The sequence below is a fragment of the Falco naumanni genome, chromosome 3 (assembly GCF_017639655.2).
Source record: "Falco naumanni isolate bFalNau1 chromosome 3, bFalNau1.pat, whole genome shotgun sequence".
NCBI classification, from domain to species: domain Eukaryota; kingdom Metazoa; phylum Chordata; class Aves; order Falconiformes; family Falconidae; genus Falco; species Falco naumanni.
In genome coordinates, this window is record NC_054056.1 from 117273792 (window position 1) to 117292421 (window position 18630).

The following is an 18630-nucleotide window of genomic DNA, read 5'->3' on the forward strand; positions in this document are numbered from 1 at the left end:
TTTTTTTGGCAAGGTAAAGCATCTTTTCTGAATCAGTTTTTGCCATTTGGGCATTTACCTTATGCCTCAGTCTATTTTGCCATACCTATGGGGCAGCCTGAATACTGCACTGAATGCCACTGGCACTGCCAGGTCTTCCTGTGGAGTAATCTGAAGATAGCAAGGTTGCATTGACTGTAGAATAATTTAGGTAGGAAGGAACATCTTCCGGTGTGTTATAACACCCTGTCCTGCAACTTGTGTCCATTGCCCTGTTTGTATTACTGTGCTCCTCCGCGAAAAGCGTGGCTCCGTCTTCTCTGTACCCTCCCACTATAACAGCAATAAAATTTCTCCTTGTTTTCTTTCCTTCTAAAGACCAAACAAACCTGTTCTCTCAACTTATTTTAATACATTATGGGCTCCAGCTCTCTAATTGTCTTGGTAACCCTCCAGGGCATTTTATCCTGTATTTCAGTGTCTTGAACTGGGGAAGTAAAACTGGGCACAGGATTTAAGAATAGTAGGTATGTGATTTTTTTTTTTTAATTAGTTGAGGTATAGCTAAGCATACTGTTTGCACACAATCTAAGAAGCAGTTGGTCTATAGCTGTGTTGCACTTGAAATTTCAATATGTGGTTTTCTTGTGAATCACAGAATTGTTTAGGTTGGAAAAGGCCCTTGAAATCATCACCACTAACCCAGCACTGCCAAGTCCACCACTAAACCATGTCCCTAAGCACCACATCTACACATCTTTTAAATACCTCCAGGGATGGTGACTCCACCACTTCCCTGGGCAGCCTGTTCCAAGGCTTGACAACCCTTTCAGGGAAGAAATTCTTTCTAATACCCAATCTAAACCTCCCCTGGCACAACTTGAGGCTGTTTCCTCTTGTCCTGCCACTTGTTACCTGGGAAGAGAGACCAACACTTAACCTTGCTACGGCTCCTATCAGGTAGTTGTAGAGAGTGATAAGGTCTCCCCTGCATATCCTCTTCTCCAGGCTGAAGAACCTCAGTTCCCTCAACTGCTCCTCATGAGACTTGTTCTCTGGACCCTTCATGAGCTTTGTTGCCCTTCTTTGGACGTGCTTCAGCACCTCTACATCCCTGTCGTACGGACTGAACACAGGATTCAAGATGCAGCCTCACCAGTGCCGAGTACAGGGGGACAATCGCTTCTCTAGTCCTGCTGGCTGTGCTATTCGTGATACAAGCCAGGTTGCCATTGGCCTTCTTGGCCACCTGGGCACACTGCCGGCTCACATGCCAGCTGTAGACCAACACCCCTGGGTCCTTTTTCTTCCTGCAGCTTTCCAGACACGCTCCCAAACCTGTAGCCCTGCATGGTGGTGTTGTGACCCAAGTGCAGGACCCAGCACTGAGCTGACCCTCATACAATTGGCCTTGGCCCATTGGTCCAGTACGTCCAGATCCTTCTGTAGATCCATGTGAATACCTGGATATGCTTTGATAGCATTTACCAGTGATAAAATATGGAGAATCACCTATTTTATAGTCAGTTTAAAATGTATCAGAGACATTAAGCTTTCCATGGAGTTTTAAGCAGTAAAAATTTGTAATATTCCAGGCACCACTGTGAGCCAATTGTAAGTAAATTACAGTTAAGTTAGTTTAACTTTAATGGCAGCCACTCTATTTTAAATACTGCCTTTTTATTAGTGTTTTTTCTCACTTATATTCCTTACATTGAAGATGTGTTAACATAATTATTTATCTGCTGTTTCTATGAGGTAATCCAAATTATGTATTCTCTGTCCTATAGTTTGGTTTATGGTAATTATTCTGTTGTGCTGGTATCCTGGGTCTTGTTTTTCAGCAGCAATGTTTTCCTGAGGTGATACTCTGCTGCCTTCAATTTTCCAAAGAGGTGCTTTTCTTTAATGGTGTTTACAGCTTCCAGACTCTTTGGGGTTTGTGAATTCCTCATCTGTAGTCCTTTTAGGGGGGAAAAAAAAAAAAAAAAAAAAAAAAAAAGGCTGCTATTTAAGACATTTTTTTTTCAGGGCATAATGAGAATATTAAAAAAAGAAAAATGGGGAGAATGCTATACAATGCATCCATTTTCTTCTTCTGTCATCTCCTTGAGCTGTTGAGTCTCAATCAATAATTGTTAGATCTCGTTTTGATCTGATGTTTCAAGACTTTTCTTTTATATCTTGTGGAGAACCTGTAAAATTGTCCTGTGGTAGAAATTAGTTATCTGCAGTACTTGTTGATTTTCTTTTAAATGACACAGATGAGAACATACTTTATCAGTCAGATTCTGTGCCTCTCTTTCCAGAGTTTTGCAGAAGAAGGACTGATCACTTTTAGGAGCACTTTATAAAAGCTCAGATATTCTTCTAGTCCTTTAAATCTATTTTGGAGGAACATGGTTCCAGTACTTTTGGAGTTGTTGGTTCAAACCTTGATCAGTCTTGCTAGGAGCTTAGCCCTTAATTATGATGGGACATCACTTCACCTATGGTTGTGTCATTTGAAGCTTACAAAGTTGGAAAAGGAGTGTTTTCAAGTCTCGGAGAGGATCCTGTCTCTCGACTTTTGTTTCTGTATGATGCTCTCGTTCTGGGGAAGCATGAGCCAAGCTGTAAAGACGATAGAGGTTTTGCCAGAGAAATTCCAGTGTAAGTGCACAGAAATGCATATGCTGTACATGTGCCTCTGAAGGAGCCGTGCTTGCTTCACCTCCACTTCTTCCTCTCAGCCTAGCTGAGATGGGGGCTCCTCGTGGTACAAAATTGTACCAAAGCTGCTGAATGCAGCTTTGGCCAAACAGAAGCTGGTGCTGACATGTGGGTGTGCTTCAAAGCCCTTTGTGTTCAGGGCCTTTCTGAAGTCAGGGACTTAGAAAAAAGAAATCCAGTGATCTTCCTGTTACAAATACATGCTATCTCAATAGACGCATCATATGAAATTATTATTAATTTGTTTAAATGGATAATATTATCTTCGTGTTACATTGAGTATTGCCTATGATTTTATTTTAACATTTGTGTAACCTGTATTGAAGCCCTTTAAAAACAGCGATTCTGCTTTACCCGACAGCTTATTTCAGTGCTTCGCTGTCCTTAGAGTAATAACAATTTCCTAATTTTTTCTCATTTCAGTCTGAGCTTGTTACTGGACTCATACAGGAGTGCGTAGAAAGGGAAGCTTTCAGGTTATGTGCCTGTGTGATTCTGGTGTGTTTGCCCCTGATAACAACACTGTCACTGCATTGTCTAACATCCCTGTACCTCCAAAGAACTGGCGCTGAGCTGGCACTGAAAGCTGTCATAGCCCACATTTCTTCTGTTTTCTATTGCTCTATTAAATTTTACCCTTTTTGTTTTCAGATTGCTCTTAATTTGTCATTTTGAATTCTGATCCTGCACCACATAGTTAACAGTTTCTGCATTTTTACAGCTTCCAGACTTCTTTTCCCCTTGTGTTTTACTATGGTTCAGGTACATTTTACCTTTACATATTTGTATTTAACACTTCTCAGTGAAATTAATTTTTTTCTATTCTGAAGATAACAACTGCTCTAATTATTATTGTTAGTCAATTCATGGGTTAACAAACAAAATACGTAACTAACCATTAATGAGTCTGTAGCTTGCAGTTTTGATTTGCAATAATAAAAGTTGCACATATTACATACTCTTTTTCTGGCTGGAACAAAATTTTCCTTAATTCCAATTTACCCTTCCCTGAAGCGTGAAGGGGAAGCAAGCGTGGAAGGTGTTCTCAATCAACTGGTCCTGGAGCATCTACAGTTGGCTCCTCTCCAGTGGGGTGAGTAGTGTCAAAATCTATTGATTGTCTTTTTAGAGGCTTGCAATTTTTAGCAGCATGAGAATGACAATGTTTTCATTTACTGACAATCTATGATACAGGAGAATTTGTTAGGAATTTTATTTTCCTTTAGATATTTTACTTGGCTGAAGATAAATGTAAAATTGATACCTATTTTAAGTATCATTGTTCAGTGATAGTAAATATGAAACCTGAGTATGCACTTTCTCTTGTAATTTGCAGCTCTAGCTGGGTTGTATGAGAGGTGGCTGCTACTTAAATATTCCCTTTGCCTGACTGTGTTTCAAAAGTAATTTCTCTAAAATGCTTTCATATGGAACTGTAATACACTTCATGGTATATTTCTTATCATGACTGAGACGTTTGCATTGCTAACTTTTTAGGTGCATAAAAAGTTGTTACTCTATGTAGTGGGTAAGAACAATTTATCTTAATTCTGCACTTAGAATGATGTTCCAGCAATGAAATACTGAATTAATTTAATTTTGAAGAGTCATAATAATGTGACTTCTTTCTGAGGTTAACAAGGCTAGTTCAGAGGCTTTGGAACATGGGATGTTCGCTTCCCAACATTTCTGTGTCAATTAAAAATGTAATGAAAAGTGCCCAGTTCATCAGACAATTGTTTTCAAAACTTTTGCTTTTAAAGAAATTTAACTCCATACTCCTTTTTTAATCAATTTGGTGACCTAGAAAAGACCAGTTTTAAGGAACAATGATCCGTCGCTATTGTCTGCATTAGCTATTAAAACTAAAATGACCCAAAGCTGTGATGTTTGTGTACTCTTGTAGATGCTTGGGGTTTTTTTCAAGTGTGTGGATCATCCTCAACTCATATGTTAAAACTTGTAAACATTTTTGTTTATAGATGAGAAGATTAAATCTGGCAATGATTTAAAGTAGTTTGTTGTTAACATGTCAAACTTCAACCATCATCATCTGTCTCTGAAATCATGTTTATCTGGCCTCTGTTCTTCAGAGGATTCAAGGATTTGGTAGCGCTTGCTTATATGACTGGCTTTGGCTATGATTGTCCTGGTCCTCATCAGTGCAAGTGGTTTGTGTCAGATGGATGTTGTGAGCTCAGACAGGTCACTTGGGAGTCATCTTAGTTCTGTGGAGTGGCATTGACCTTCAGCAGATTTGTAATCTGGGCTCTGTGTTCAGAAGTTTTCTCTTGGCACTTTTGCATGGGAGATCACCTTAAGGATGACAACCGTAGGGTGTTTTCTTTTATTTTCCTATTTCTTTTTTTTCCCCTCAAATTCCACTATTTTCTTAGTAAAAGAGGCTTTTAGAGCTGTAGGATTTAATCTGGCATTCCTGCCTAAATGGTTATAGGTACTTAGATGCACTTGTTGAGTAACATGAATGTAGCACTGATTTACAGTAAAATCTGATTGCCTGTGGAGTTGGTCATTTCTCAGGCTGTTGCTTAACGCAGTTAAAGAATCCCAGTTTCTTTAGTATTCAGAATGTATGAACACCAGCCAAAACTCTGTGATATTCTCTGCCTCATAACTGCAAAATCTTTTGAAGCACAATCTCTTGGCTGATTATGGCCTACATGCTAATTTTTTTACATTAAATGAAGCAAGGAAAGGGAGATTCTATGGGGATATCAAATACTTGGTTTGCCACAACTTATACATATTTCCTTTTGGAAAGTTCTGGTGGCAGAAAATACTGGTTTTGCAGGAGTCTTATTTTTTTGTCTTAATTTTTTCTCAATCTGAAATTACTATTCTGAAATTACTATTGAATATATTATCTATTTTGTATAACAGAAAAAATACCATCTACGTAGAAGCTGTAGGTCACTGCAGAGATTATTGGAAAATACATTTTGATTAAGTGCCCGATTTTACTTGAAAACAACAGCAAAATTTGAATATTTTAGGGATTTTTAATCAACTATAATTTCAAATATTCAGCAGTTAAATCTTTGCTATTCGGTTTCATGCTGTTTTAGTCAGGTAGCCTTACTTGCAGTCATCATGAGGAAAGCTACTGCAGTCCCTCCAGAAAATGTACCGTGGCAGTGCAGGCTAATTTTGGTTTTATTAATGTGGATGGAGGAGGAATTAAAAAATTGGTTTTTTTCAGTTTGATGTGTTGGAGTAATAAGGAGTTATTGGAATGTCTGGACAGTCAGGAGTGTGCATGTGTGTGTGAGTACACACCTATTTAGATAATGTGACATACTGTCTTTTGAAGCTTAAATTGTCTTTCGGCATGGAAAAGTGTTACATGTTTAAAATCATCGAAGGTGTATGTGAGTTCTCTTTTCCCTGTGGTTTTTTTTCTTGATGTTTTGCAGTGATTGAACTTAACTATCTTGTAAGAATCGGCTCTTTTAGTGGTAGCGATCTGTACTGAGTACCAATAATGATATCAACATATGCAAGCTATCTTAAAAGTTCTTTGACTGTTAACATTTCCACTAAAAGTGAACCATAATCTTAATATACATAATTAATAAGGCATTAGTCTACAGATTTTCTTTTCTCATCCTGCCTTATCCAATATTTTGATAGTATTTTTGGTTTTGATAAGAAGGTATTTTAAAAATACTGTAATATTGTAGTGTCAGCCTGATTTTTTTTTCCTCTTAGTCATCACACTGTCTGTAGTCACAGCCTTGCTTTGCTTTGAGTTTTGCTTTTTTGTGTATTATGAAAAACTTGCATTTTAATGTCAACCCTTTACTACTAGCCATCATTGTAATATAATCTTTCAATATAGTGGCTGAAAATTTTGTGTTAGCTTTATGCAGTAAAATTGATTCTATGATTATTCAAGGTTTTTGCTATATTGATGGTTACACCGAAGCGTTTACTTTATTATAAGTGCTCACAGTGAAACATGAATGAATATTTAACATGGTTTTGATTAAAAAAGGACTGGCTCTGGTTCAAGTTTATAAAAGCTGGACTTCAAAATTCCTGTTAAATGTGGCATATTTAATTCATATTAGAGTTAATATTACATTTCCAAAATTATAAAAGCATATTGAAATAATTTTTCATGTAAATTTGACAATCTTGTCTTTTTTTCATTACATGCAAGGGAAAAAGTAGAATTAAGAGTTAGTGGCATTGAAGTTTTGCTCTGAGGGTAAGAAGTCAATTCTGATGCTTGTCTGAGGAAAAAAAGTGCGTCTTAGTGAACACTGTTGATTGTGATTTCATATAATTAAATGACTGGGGAAGGGAAAAGTATTTAGAACATGAGGAATCATGAAAAAGAAAATATGTCAAAGGCTAGACTGAGTTCTTAAGATGTTGTTAAAATTGATTTTAAGATTTAGAACATCTGTAAAATGAAGTTATCTATTAGGCAGGTTAGTAAATCACACGTAATTGAAAACATAATCTTGCTCAACACCACCAAGTTCAATGTTCTCTGAAATTTATGACATATTTTCTTTTTACTGCTGGGCAACAAACCAAATGGTAGGAATAGATGTGGTTTTAAGGTGAATATATTAATATCATCAAATCAAGGAAACATAGCCTGCAAAGTTTAATGAGGAGAACCAAGACTCTTCAAAGGCATATGTTGTGCAAATTCTGTGGTTAGATTTGAAAATAATCAGATGGAAGCATTTGTAGTTGCTGGCTGTGCGATATTTTTTCAGTCTTTATTTGATTTATGTTGCTAAGTTTTGCAAGCAAGCAAAATTCTGAGACCGAACATTCATCAGTTTGATGGTACTCTTCTGCATTCCATAGCAAAATCATCATAGGTACAAATGCTATGCACAAAATGTTGTTACTGAACTTGAAATAGACTGAGTTTGAAATAGACTGGTTATTGAACCTGGAATAGGCTGCACTCCGGATATTCCTACAATCCAATGAGAAGTACCTCTTAAGCGAGAGGTTGTGAACGCTTGGCATGCTGCACACAAACTTCACAACAGAAACCTATTTTAAATTCTGCTACGTAAAGCAAAACAAATCTAACTTCCTTCACTGCCTGCAACCACAAGGGAAAGATACCTTTTCCTGATGATCCTCATACGTATCAGAGCAAAGATCTATTAGAGAAATTTGAGGTAGGAATTTAGAACTGTAGACACCTAAAAGTGCTGAATGTTTTAATATATCAGGCAAATACTTTATACTTTTTTTTCCCTGTAAAAACTAATTGAATAATCAATGATTATACATGAACTCTAAAGATGGTATTTGCAGTAATATTCTAGGAAACATACATTTGTCAAGCTTCACTGGGGGAAAAGTCCAGAAGTAGCTTTTTACATTCATTCATTCTTTTATTTCGTTCATTCTTCACTTCTTCCTTCGTAAGATACATGAATTCCAGAAGAGTTTATAATGTGTTTATAATGTTTAAATTAATCATGGATACCTTTTGAAAATGCAGTGCATTTAATTTTCTAGTGTGTGATTAAAGGCAAAACTTAACAGCACTGCTGCTGAATGCTGTCCAGATTGTAATTAAGAAAAGTGATAGTTAATAACCAAAGTCTTAATTATTTACTTACAGCTAGAGAATGCTACACTTTTGTTGTGGGTTCACAGTAAATTGTCTGCCTGCGTTATGTGGGCATATTGTGCTTAAGAGAAAACTGAAAAACTTCAGACTGTAGGATGGTTATAAATTGTCCCTCACAGGTAGTTGGAATCAATAGGAGAGGTAGATTTAAAAGTATTTTGAAGTGTTTTATGAGCATGTGGTTCAAGACAGCTTATTTGGAAATTCTGTCAGGTTAAGTTTCACAAAACATCTTGTGGAAGCATTACTTTTAAAACACATAATCTTAATAAATTCATTGTATGTTTTAGAGAGCACCAAATCAGAATCAGTTTTCACAGTTTATATATTTCATGTATCTGAGAATTAATTACTGAAACTACTCACCCATTTTATTTTGCATTTTCCAGCGTGACCTTAGACCATAATTAAATAATTATTTCCACAATTTATCTGATTACCTCTTGGGATTGTGGCAGTGTCAAATCACAGCATCCTGAACACATAGGAAAATATTTTAAAGTAGCTGTCAGTAAGTAGATGAGGAAATGATACATCTCTAAGCCTGTGTTTTGGATGCTCTCTTGACACCCTGGCATCTTGTTGTCCCCAAGGACCTAGTTAAAAAGAACCAGATCTCTGCAGACATGAACGTTGTTAATGGTTTTGCTTTAGTTGGGGCTGTCGTACAATATTGCTCTTCCCCCATATTTGAAATTCCAAGGCTGTCTTGGATGTTTGTTCAAAGACTGGTGTTAGGGGACTGTAAGGAAGTAGTTCTGCTTTCTCTTTTAATAAACAACCCCCTCGTAGGCCCTCCACAGGAGCATGTAGATTATATAGATACAAGTTTGGAAACAGAGAGAGATCAGCAGGGTCTATAAAGGTTTGCCCTTCAAAAAAGAACTTATGAATGCTGTTCTGTTCATTCATCAAACTAAATTATTCTTTAATTATTTCTATTTTAGAATTACAGTAGGCTGGCCATTATCATCATTAGAAAGGTGAAATGAAGAGTGTTAGCCAGAAAACCTCAAGAGTAAGCTGTCTGTAAGGTAGAAAATCACAGTCTGATTTGTAGGAAGACTGAAATCATGAAACAATCTGGAGATAAATGGGGTTTACTAGGTAACCAACCTTTCTCAACCATTTAGAAAAACCTTCAGGTTTTTCATTTTTATATTTAAGATGCAGGAGAGGTGGCAACACTTTCATATCTTAACAGCTTGTGTGCAGGCTGTTTTGGAGGATATTTTGGCAATGTCAAACAAGCAACATGCTTTAGTTACTGGGAAGTGTTAAGGGACTGGGGTAGTACATTGAAAAAATGGACTAACTTGATAAAACTAGGGCATCTGGCTCACGAATAATGTTCTCGCATGTCAAAACATGCTATTGTGTGATATGTTTTGAATCAGCTGTTGTTTCTAATTCCTACCAAAGCCTTGGTTACTCTAAACTGAAAGGAATAAATTGTAGAGAGAGTTTTAGACATAACTGAACCAGTAGTGATTTCAAAGACAAGATGCTAAGAATAAAGAGAGCATCCTAAAGTGAAAATAAATTAACAAAACCTCTTGTGTAAAGACAGATAGCTTGAGACAGGTTGGGTGAAGTGCCGGTGGTTACTTCATATCAAATTTCTGAAGGAACTGGTAGCTGAAGTTGCAGGTCCAGCATTTTTAACAAAGCAGTGAAAAGAGGCAGGAGGGAAAATGGAGTAATAAATACTAATGGAGTTGTCTTAAGCATTGGTCTAGGACCAATCTCACCAATGTGGATTGTTACAGGTTTTTGCTTAAAAAAAAAAGGAAAGCAGATAGGAGGAGGAGGAGAAATAAACCAATGATACATGCTGATGGCTCAAAGACAAGCACCACCATCTCTCCAGGAAGAGATCAGGCTACTACACAGAAGCATGGAATAGTTTGGGTTGGAAGGGACCATCAAGGATCATCTAATCCAAACCTCTGCCATGGGCAGGCACATCAATAACACTAGATTAGGTTGCTCATAGCCCTGTCCAACCTGACCTTGAATGCTTTCAATTACAGGGCATCCACAGCTTCTCTGGACAACCTGTTCCACTGTCTCACTTCCCTCATTGTAAAGAATTTCTTTCTTAGTCCAATCTAAACCTACCCTCTTAAAGTTTAAAACTGTTGCCCCTTGTCCTGTCACTACAGGTCTTGGTCAAAAAGATCTCTCTGTATTTCTCGTAATCTTTTGATAATCTCAAAAACCAAAGTACCATAAATAAAATGGATGAAATGTAGTCCAGCAAAAAAGGTTATCTGTTCTGAGACTAGTAATGCAGAAGTCCCCTAGAAATTCAGCTGTCTGAAGTGATTGGAAAGGATTTGATTAAGTGTTATGCTGAGCTGCCAGTGTAATTCAGCTATGAAGAAAGGTGTATGTGATGTTTGGCCAAGCCTCTAATGAAACCTCCCATAGGAAACTTCTTACCAAAGAGCTCAGATCAAACCAGAATAGAAAAAAGTAAATTTTTGGTAGTGATGAAGGAATGAAGACTTATTGCTGGGTTAATGCTATGGAGATGCTACACTGAATAAAATCAGATCAATTCTCAAAGGCTGAGTAAAGCTGGCAGGTGAGTTCTGTGTTCACTACTTAGGCATCTAATACAGTCTTGCGTGCTTTGAGTTGCAGTATCTCTGAGACACATTTCTTTAATTTAGCAAAATCAAGAGTTGACTGATCTCCAGGAACTGATCGGAAGACCAAGTCTCAAGGAGGGGAAAAACAATGCTGAAGTAGGGTGGCTGTTGGCATAAGAACATTCTGAATGGGAACTATCTGTTGTTAATTGCAGGCTTGATTTTTTTTAAAGACCATTAAAGTTTTCAACACAATGTAACATCAGAAGTACTGGTGGAGAGGAAAGTACCAAATGATGGTGTTTCATCAGATAGGAAAAGGAGAAAAGGGAACAGGGCATTGTGGTAGCAGGAAAATTAACTGATTCAAGCTTGATTCAGGCACATATGCCTAATACATTTTTTTATGTTGAGTGAGTGACTTTGTTTTCAATATTTCATTTACAAAAACATTGTATTTTTAAAGGGGGGGAAAAAAGCTATGCATAGTTTACTTCTTTATAGGAATATTGCTTATGACATTTCAGTTAAGCCATAACAGGTGATTGAGGAACACCATAATGATGATAAATTGTTACACAGTTATGAGGGTACTTAATTTTCTAGGTATTGTTGGAAGTAAATTGAATAATAGATTAATTGCACATCCAAATTAAAAAATGAAAAGCTATCAAAATAATTATGAAAATGGGTTACACTTTCAAAAAGAGCTGTGAAGATAATTGTAAGGGAGAAGATTGAAAAGACAAAAAAACTGTCTTGTAAAGCAGTTGATGAAAAGTGAAATCTGCACTGAATCTGCAGAGAAATAAATTTCTATTACTTTGATGGACACAGAAGATAACATTTGAATAAAAATTTAGACAAAGACAATTCAGCTTGTGGACAATTAGAAAAAGAAAAAAGGAAAAAAGATCAGAAGATGTATGTATTAACAAGAAAGGCAAGAAAGATGCTTTGATCAGGCAGGATTTTAATTGCCCAGTAATTAAACGAATTGTACAGTTAAGTGTGTAGAGAATGAGAGATGGAAAGTATGCTAATTGTAGTGGAGGAATATTCTGAATAGCCTATGTAGGACAGGTTCAACGTGTAATTGGTTGGGGGCAGTAAGCAAGAGGGGAGACCATATTCCAGAATGCATATGCTAAGCTTTCCTTATCTGGCTTCTGACATTTTTCAGCTTTTGTTTCATTTCAATTGAAAAAATAATGCATATGCTTGGAACTGAATGCCATGAATGTTGTAAATGAAAGGAGTCTTTCACTGACCACATTGTACTTTGGATCAAACTTTTTTACTAATAAAGAGTATCATTTGACTGGACCATTACATCTTCTTGGTAGAAGTGCAAATGTACTCTGTTGTAGTTTAAACTTTGTAATTAGTCAAGTTGAATGGAAAGTTTTCCTTTTATTTTTGTATTTTACTAAAAACAAAATTTTCCAAGTATTTTCATTTGTTCTTCCCACACCCCCTTGTGTTTTGACTCATCAGTTAAGACCAGCATGACCTATCATCAGTAGACGTTCTCCAGCAAACAGATGTTTTGAAGAGACACAACGTTGGTTTAATTTTCAGTGTTCATTCTGAAGCAGTTCTTTATTTCATCAAGGAAGCAGAAGTGACTTAATGACTGTAAAGAACATAAATCCACCTCAGTAAGCCTTGTAATACTGAAATTAATAGCTTCCAACTGTCAAAGCCTCAACAGTACAAGCACAGACCAGAACAGACAGATTTGTATGAAGAAACGTAAGCTTTGACTGAAGTTCTCTCTCTTCCATGTTCTCTCCTTTTCTCCTTTTTAGCCTCTCACTCAAAATTGGCAGCTATTGTCTGATTTTTAGCATAAGAGGGTTTTTTTCTTCATGCTGTGATTTGTCTTAGCCTATTCTTTCTCCCCATTGCCTTTTTGGTCAGACAAAAACTTCATTTTACTTCTGCTTTTATTTTGTGTCCCAGACCTTTGTATTAAGCAATCATAGTGTTTTGGTTTTGTTGTTGTTTTTTTTTTTTTGGGGGGGGAGGGGGTGTTTGTTTGTTGGTTTTTGTGTTTGTTTTTTTTAAGAAAGTGTACAGTTTTAGGTCAGAAAGAGGTTAATTTCATTTGATTGATTTGAATCATTAATTGGTTTGATTGTACAAAGGAAGCCAGACAAACAGAAAACCTTTCCTGAGCTCTGATTCTGTGTGTTTATTGATACTGCATCATACTCAGTGGTGAACTTAGACCTTTTATTTTAGTGTCTGTTTCCTTATTAAGCAGAAATTCAGGTTTGCTTTAATAACATTTCTTATTACCTATGGATACATTAGAAAAAGTTACAGAAAGAGAAGAGCTAGTTTTTTGCATCTTAGGGTGTAAAAGCGGAGCCATTCTGTAGGCTGGCTTTGTAGAAAAGGGCTTTCACCGAAAGATACTCAAGTTGTTTTCTGTTAGTCATTACGTTTTGTACAGTATCATATAAAGTTGTGGCTCAATAATATCAGACATATACAGGGCTGTTACAGAACCTTTATGTCAAGGCCAGACACAAGAGATGAAATAAGGAAGAATCTTAATTAAACATGTTAGTAGTATATAGAAAGGGTAAAATGTCTCAGCCGTGTCTAGAATTACACAGAGAAAAATAACTGGTTACCTCATGTGAAAACTTGAGGAAAGAAAAAAAGGCAGCAGCAGCAATCCTCAATAATTAAAAGAAGTGCTAGGGGATAATTACATTTCTGTGCTTTGATAAACAGTGAACTGTCAGTTTTCTGAGTGAACGATGGGATCAGGTTGTTCAAGCTAAAGGAAAAACCCAGGTATTAAAAGTGTTGGAGACCATAAATCAGAAACTTTAGAGCAGAAATGGGTGCTACCAGCCCCAGATGGTTCTGGTTGGAGGTCTATCTTCCAACAGCACTCCCAGCTGTGGGAGCAGTTAGTAAATTTGGTTTAGCAGGACATGAAGTTGCAGAGTTGGTTTTATGCTGCACAAAAGTTCCAGACTCCAGCTGGAGCACTGCTGAGTGGAGGGATGACCAGCTCAGATCTGGCAGAGCTTCTTGGCTTGGGCTTTGCCTTACTCATATATCAGACTGGGCATTGGGCAAACGGGACATTGCACCTGTAGGTTATGCCACTTGGATTGAGAGCCCTTGTTTGAAATGAGATATATTTGTAGCTCCTTCATTCTGCCCAGGAATTTAGGCCCGTGATAAACCGCCCAAATGGGAGCTGACCCCATGAGGATGGCTGTTCACACTGTCCTGCCTAGTGGACTTCTCCATGGCATTTAATTCCCAATATCTGCAGCACTTCTTTACTATCGTAGTTTTTCCCATACATGCTTCCCTTCCAGAAAGAAAACATGCCGGTTTCTCTCACTAATGAAATAGCCAAATAGTGGTAGTCAAGCAAAAAAAAAAAAAAAGAAAAAAGTGTGTGAAATGTAATCTAAGTTTTTGAGAGTCAGATGAAAATAAGGTCAGTAAACAGCTGTCAGTTGGAGTGAACATCCTGAACTTTGCCTGTTGAAGATGCAGAATGACCTCTTCTGGTTTCCAAGTGACTACAATTTTGTATAACTTGCTGGAGCAACCAGTGAGCTTCTGAACATCTGTTCCTAATGAAGATACTAATCAGCAGTGTGCTCACTATTTGCTATTTATGAACTACTTTTGTTAAACAGTTAAGCTCTATTTGAAGGAAATTAGTTCTGTTTATGGGTACTTAGTAGACAGTGAATTGTGTTGTCTGCATATGGTTTGAAATTTATCTCATAACATGAAATATACATCTTTAATGTTACTTAATTCAGAATTATATTGCAGAAGGTGTCTCAATATAATCTTGTTTTGAGAGCCTTTTGTAAACTTATTGAACTCCTTCTGAGAACCTTGCTGCGAATGGGAATTTCAAGATTAAATTTATTTGTGACTCATTTCCAGCCCTTTCAGTCTCATGTCAATATTGTTCTTTAGTTTAAATAGCTTTTCTCAGCCTCTGCTGTTTGCCTGTTTTTACTCTTGCTGTTTCTTTTGTGCATTTCAAGAGAGTAGTCACAGGGTGGTGTTTTATTGTCCACCAGGTAATTATCTTTGTCAGTCTGTTATAAAAGTGTGGGTTTTGTCTTAGTTCTGTATCACAAGCTTAGATCTTCAGTAGCGTTATTCCTGACATGGATCCTTGATGATCTCTACCTTAATAAAGTAAATCTATGCTTTCATTTTCAAGACTATCTATTGTCCTTTATTAATCACAAAAAATAAAATGAATAGTTAGTATTTCACAGAACATGGTGTGGGCTATCAAAACCAACATTGCCTTTCTCACAAACATTGCTTTGGAACAGGCAGTGGTGGAGTAAATCCAGTTAATTAAACCTTCTGGCTCATATCAAAGTTTGTATATTAAGACCAACGTGAAATTTGTCAAAATCTGGCTACAACATAGTGTTCAGCAAGTTTGCTGTCTCTCTAGCCTATCTCTAGCAGGATCTTGAATGTTTAAGGTGGATAATAATGTAATCGCTCTGAGTAAATACAAAATAATTAAACCACCAAAACTTTCAGAAGCTAACTTTGATTAAATTTCCAGTTTCACATACTTTGCACCATGACCAATAGTGTCATAAAGGAGTGTCAGGCCTTATTTCTGTCAGTATTAATGCCATATTGTGAAGCATCTATAGTATTTCCAGTGGAGTACAGTTCGTCCGCTGATGTGAAATTCCTGTGTTACTACTTTTTTTCATCGCTTGAAGTCTTTCTTAGCAAACAGTAAAGAAGATACTCCACATGACTTTGGGAGTCATTACTCTGAACAGCTGGAATGTTGTCATATTGGCCAGGTCTGTGACATGCCCCTGACTGTGCTGATGACATTGCTATAGAAGATACTGTCTGAAGAAAAAGTTCTTCCCTGCCGTTATGTGCCCCGATACTGAGAAAACCATCCCCTTGTGGCTATGAACCCTGCGCCTGGGCAGCCATCTCGTAAGAAACTGATTAATCCCTGCAGCTCGATCACTAAATAGTCAGATATGTAACAGCTTTTTTTCGTGCTATCTAGGCTTGTATTCCAAGTGACAAAGTGACATTTGCCTATCCAGGGGTCTTGTATAGTCCTTATGAATGTAGAATTAAAGATGTTTCTTGCAGTAGCCCTTGGTGTTCCTAGCTGGAAATCCAACAATTCTTAGGAAACCCAGATACATACAGATTAATTTCAAACTAACGTTCGTTTTTATTACACAATAATTATGTTTTTCACCACATGCACATGCAGAATCTTGGAAATCAAAATCTGTGGGGTGCCTGTGCCCAGGCGTGAGCTGCAGCGCAGCCTCTGTGAGGCGAGGCCGGGGCTGCCCCGGTCCGGCCCCAGCCGGCCCCAGCGCCCCCCCGCAGGGCACAGCTGAGCCCCTCAGCCAAGCCGGGGGCGCCGGGGAGGGGGGCAACAGGTTTGGGCAAGGGCCAGAGGCGGCCCAGGCAGAGGAGGAGGCAGCCGAGGGGGGAGCAGCAGCAGAGGCAGCCCCAGGCCGCAGCAGGAGGAGGGCAGGGGGTGCCGCAGGCCCGGAGCAGGGCTCCCCTGCAGCCCTGGCGAGCCCCCGCCGGGGCAGAGCCCCAGCCCGCAGCCCGGGGAGGGCCATTATCTTGACCCATGAGCTTTTTTATCCTTCTTATTCCCCTGTCCTGTTGTGGAGGTGGACTGAGTGAGCAGATGGGTGGGCACCTGGCAGCTGACCAAGGTCAGCCCAGCCCAGTTTGTTACTTAAATATCTGGATATTCCCTTTCAATTACTGTCTTTTGGGGAGGTCATAGTGCAGTTTGTTCAGTTCCTTGGAGCCAGTAATACTCGGAAATCTCTGCAAAAGCAATAGGTAATACACAAAGGTAAAAAATACGCTAGAGTGATGCAAGGTAAGGAATGAAAATGAGACAGTACAGGACTGTTTGCTTGTAAAAAATTGTTTTGGGTTTCTGGCTGTCACAGTGCATAGTTTTGGTACAGATCTGTTCAGAAAGCTGTGCGTTGTTCAGTCAAGTAAAAATGAGCAGAGGCAGACCAGGACTGTGACACGTAGCGATACATGCCTGATAGAGGAGGCAGCTTGTAATAGAGGTTGGTGATCATAATCTGGAAGCTGTTCTTCAAAAGGCATGGTGGCAGACACTGAAATTCTTCCATTGTTTTGAGAGAGTGAAAGAATTCAACTACTTGATCATCATGCAGAGTTAACCTTCACAGATTTCCTTCTGTTCTTATAATAAATTGTTTCTTAGGCAATGTATTGTGTGAGATTAAGAACTCTGACACACTGTATAGCATCATTCTTAATCCTTCTTTCTTTAAAGTATCTTCTGTATTGCATTCGTGCTGCAGCTTGGTAATAATCCAGAGTGTTACCTAATTTATGTAAAACACCACATGGTGTTCACCTCTAACTTTCATCTGGAGTTTGGTCTGTTTGTTTGTTTGTTTGCCTTACCGCATGCCATCAGAATCAGCAAGGCCTTAGTCAAAGTAAGTTGGGTAGTCTGATGGTGTGAACTCAGCAAAAAATTGTTAAATGTCTACATTTAAAGATGAACAGGAAAAAGCATTACAGAAAACCAGAGATTTCATTTAGCCCAGGAACTACATTTTATTCATATTGTGTTGTCTGTAGATATTGACTAAAATGTTGGTCCGTTGGGTTTTTGAAGCGGGTTGTCTGTGCCTTCAGTAATCACACATTAGAGTTAGCTCTTCTAATTAGAAACTTAACTGAATTCTGTATGGGATAGTGGACATTTCTCAGTTGGACAGATTCCAAATGTGACCCTTTGATTGTTCAGGTATTTTTCATAAAAGTTAACGCTAACAACATGCAAATTCCCAGGATGCCATTTTTTTGGATATAATTGGGTTAGTCCTGTTGGACAGTACTATATTTATACACAAACTGGCAGTAATAAAGCCTTTGAACTACCTCTGGGAAGAAGCTTTAAACTGAAATACTGTAGTGATGGCTCCTATGCTTTTCCTGATGTGCTAAAATCTAGAGAGGAGGCTATATGAAGGGCTTTTCTGAGCTCTGAGATACGACTGAAGAAACAGGAGATGTAAGTGCGGGTTCAAATATTTTCAGTGCTAAAGTGGAATTGCCCTGAGCACTTCACTAGAAATTAAATTTGAGTACATGGTATCTGGCAATTAATAGCAAATAAAAACTACCTTTATAAGCAGTGATTAGATGGTCTTTAATTGTCATTACATCATATTCTGATGGCAAAGTGAATTTATTAAAGTTTCCAAACACTGACATAAACACAAGTAAATATTTTGCTCATTAAATTTTTACATGTATGTAATAATGTCTGGGTGAAAAGTCATTTGGGATTCTTTCTATTTTGGAAACAGGGATTAAAGTGAATCCGAGTCATCGTGCTATTCATTAAGTAGGTCACTCCTGCTCTATCATAAATAATAAATGATATGATGGGAAGACTCATCACTTGTTAGTGAAATTTGAATATCAGCAAGTAAGTTAATAGATACAAATAAAAAGCAAGCTAATGTCAGCATAAAACATCTTTGAAACTTTCTAAAGCTGTGTGGTGAAGATCAGGATTGGATACCTTCTTCTGCCTAAGAATAGGAAGTTCCCGAGATCTACCTGTGTAGGTGTTTCCTTATTTTTCCATTCCCATACCCATTGAATCTAGCTATA

The 18630-nt window shown here is 37.8% G+C and overlaps 1 protein-coding gene across 5 annotated transcripts in view; it reads left to right on the forward strand.

Annotated features, from left to right (window-relative positions):
• Nucleotides 1-18630, forward strand: part of TRAPPC9 (trafficking protein particle complex subunit 9) — a 508912-nt gene that overhangs the window by 250247 nt on the left and 240035 nt on the right. For 4 of the 5 annotated variants that reach the window (XM_040585704.1, XM_040585706.1, XM_040585703.1 and 1 more), the window contains one exon: nucleotides 3694-3784. In XM_040585704.1, the coding sequence (XP_040441638.1) occupies nucleotides 3694-3784 (91 nt within the window). Of the gene's footprint in view, nucleotides 1-3693; nucleotides 3785-12420; nucleotides 12891-18630 lie in introns of those variants that run through there. The other variant, XM_040585707.1, reaches the window with a different exon arrangement.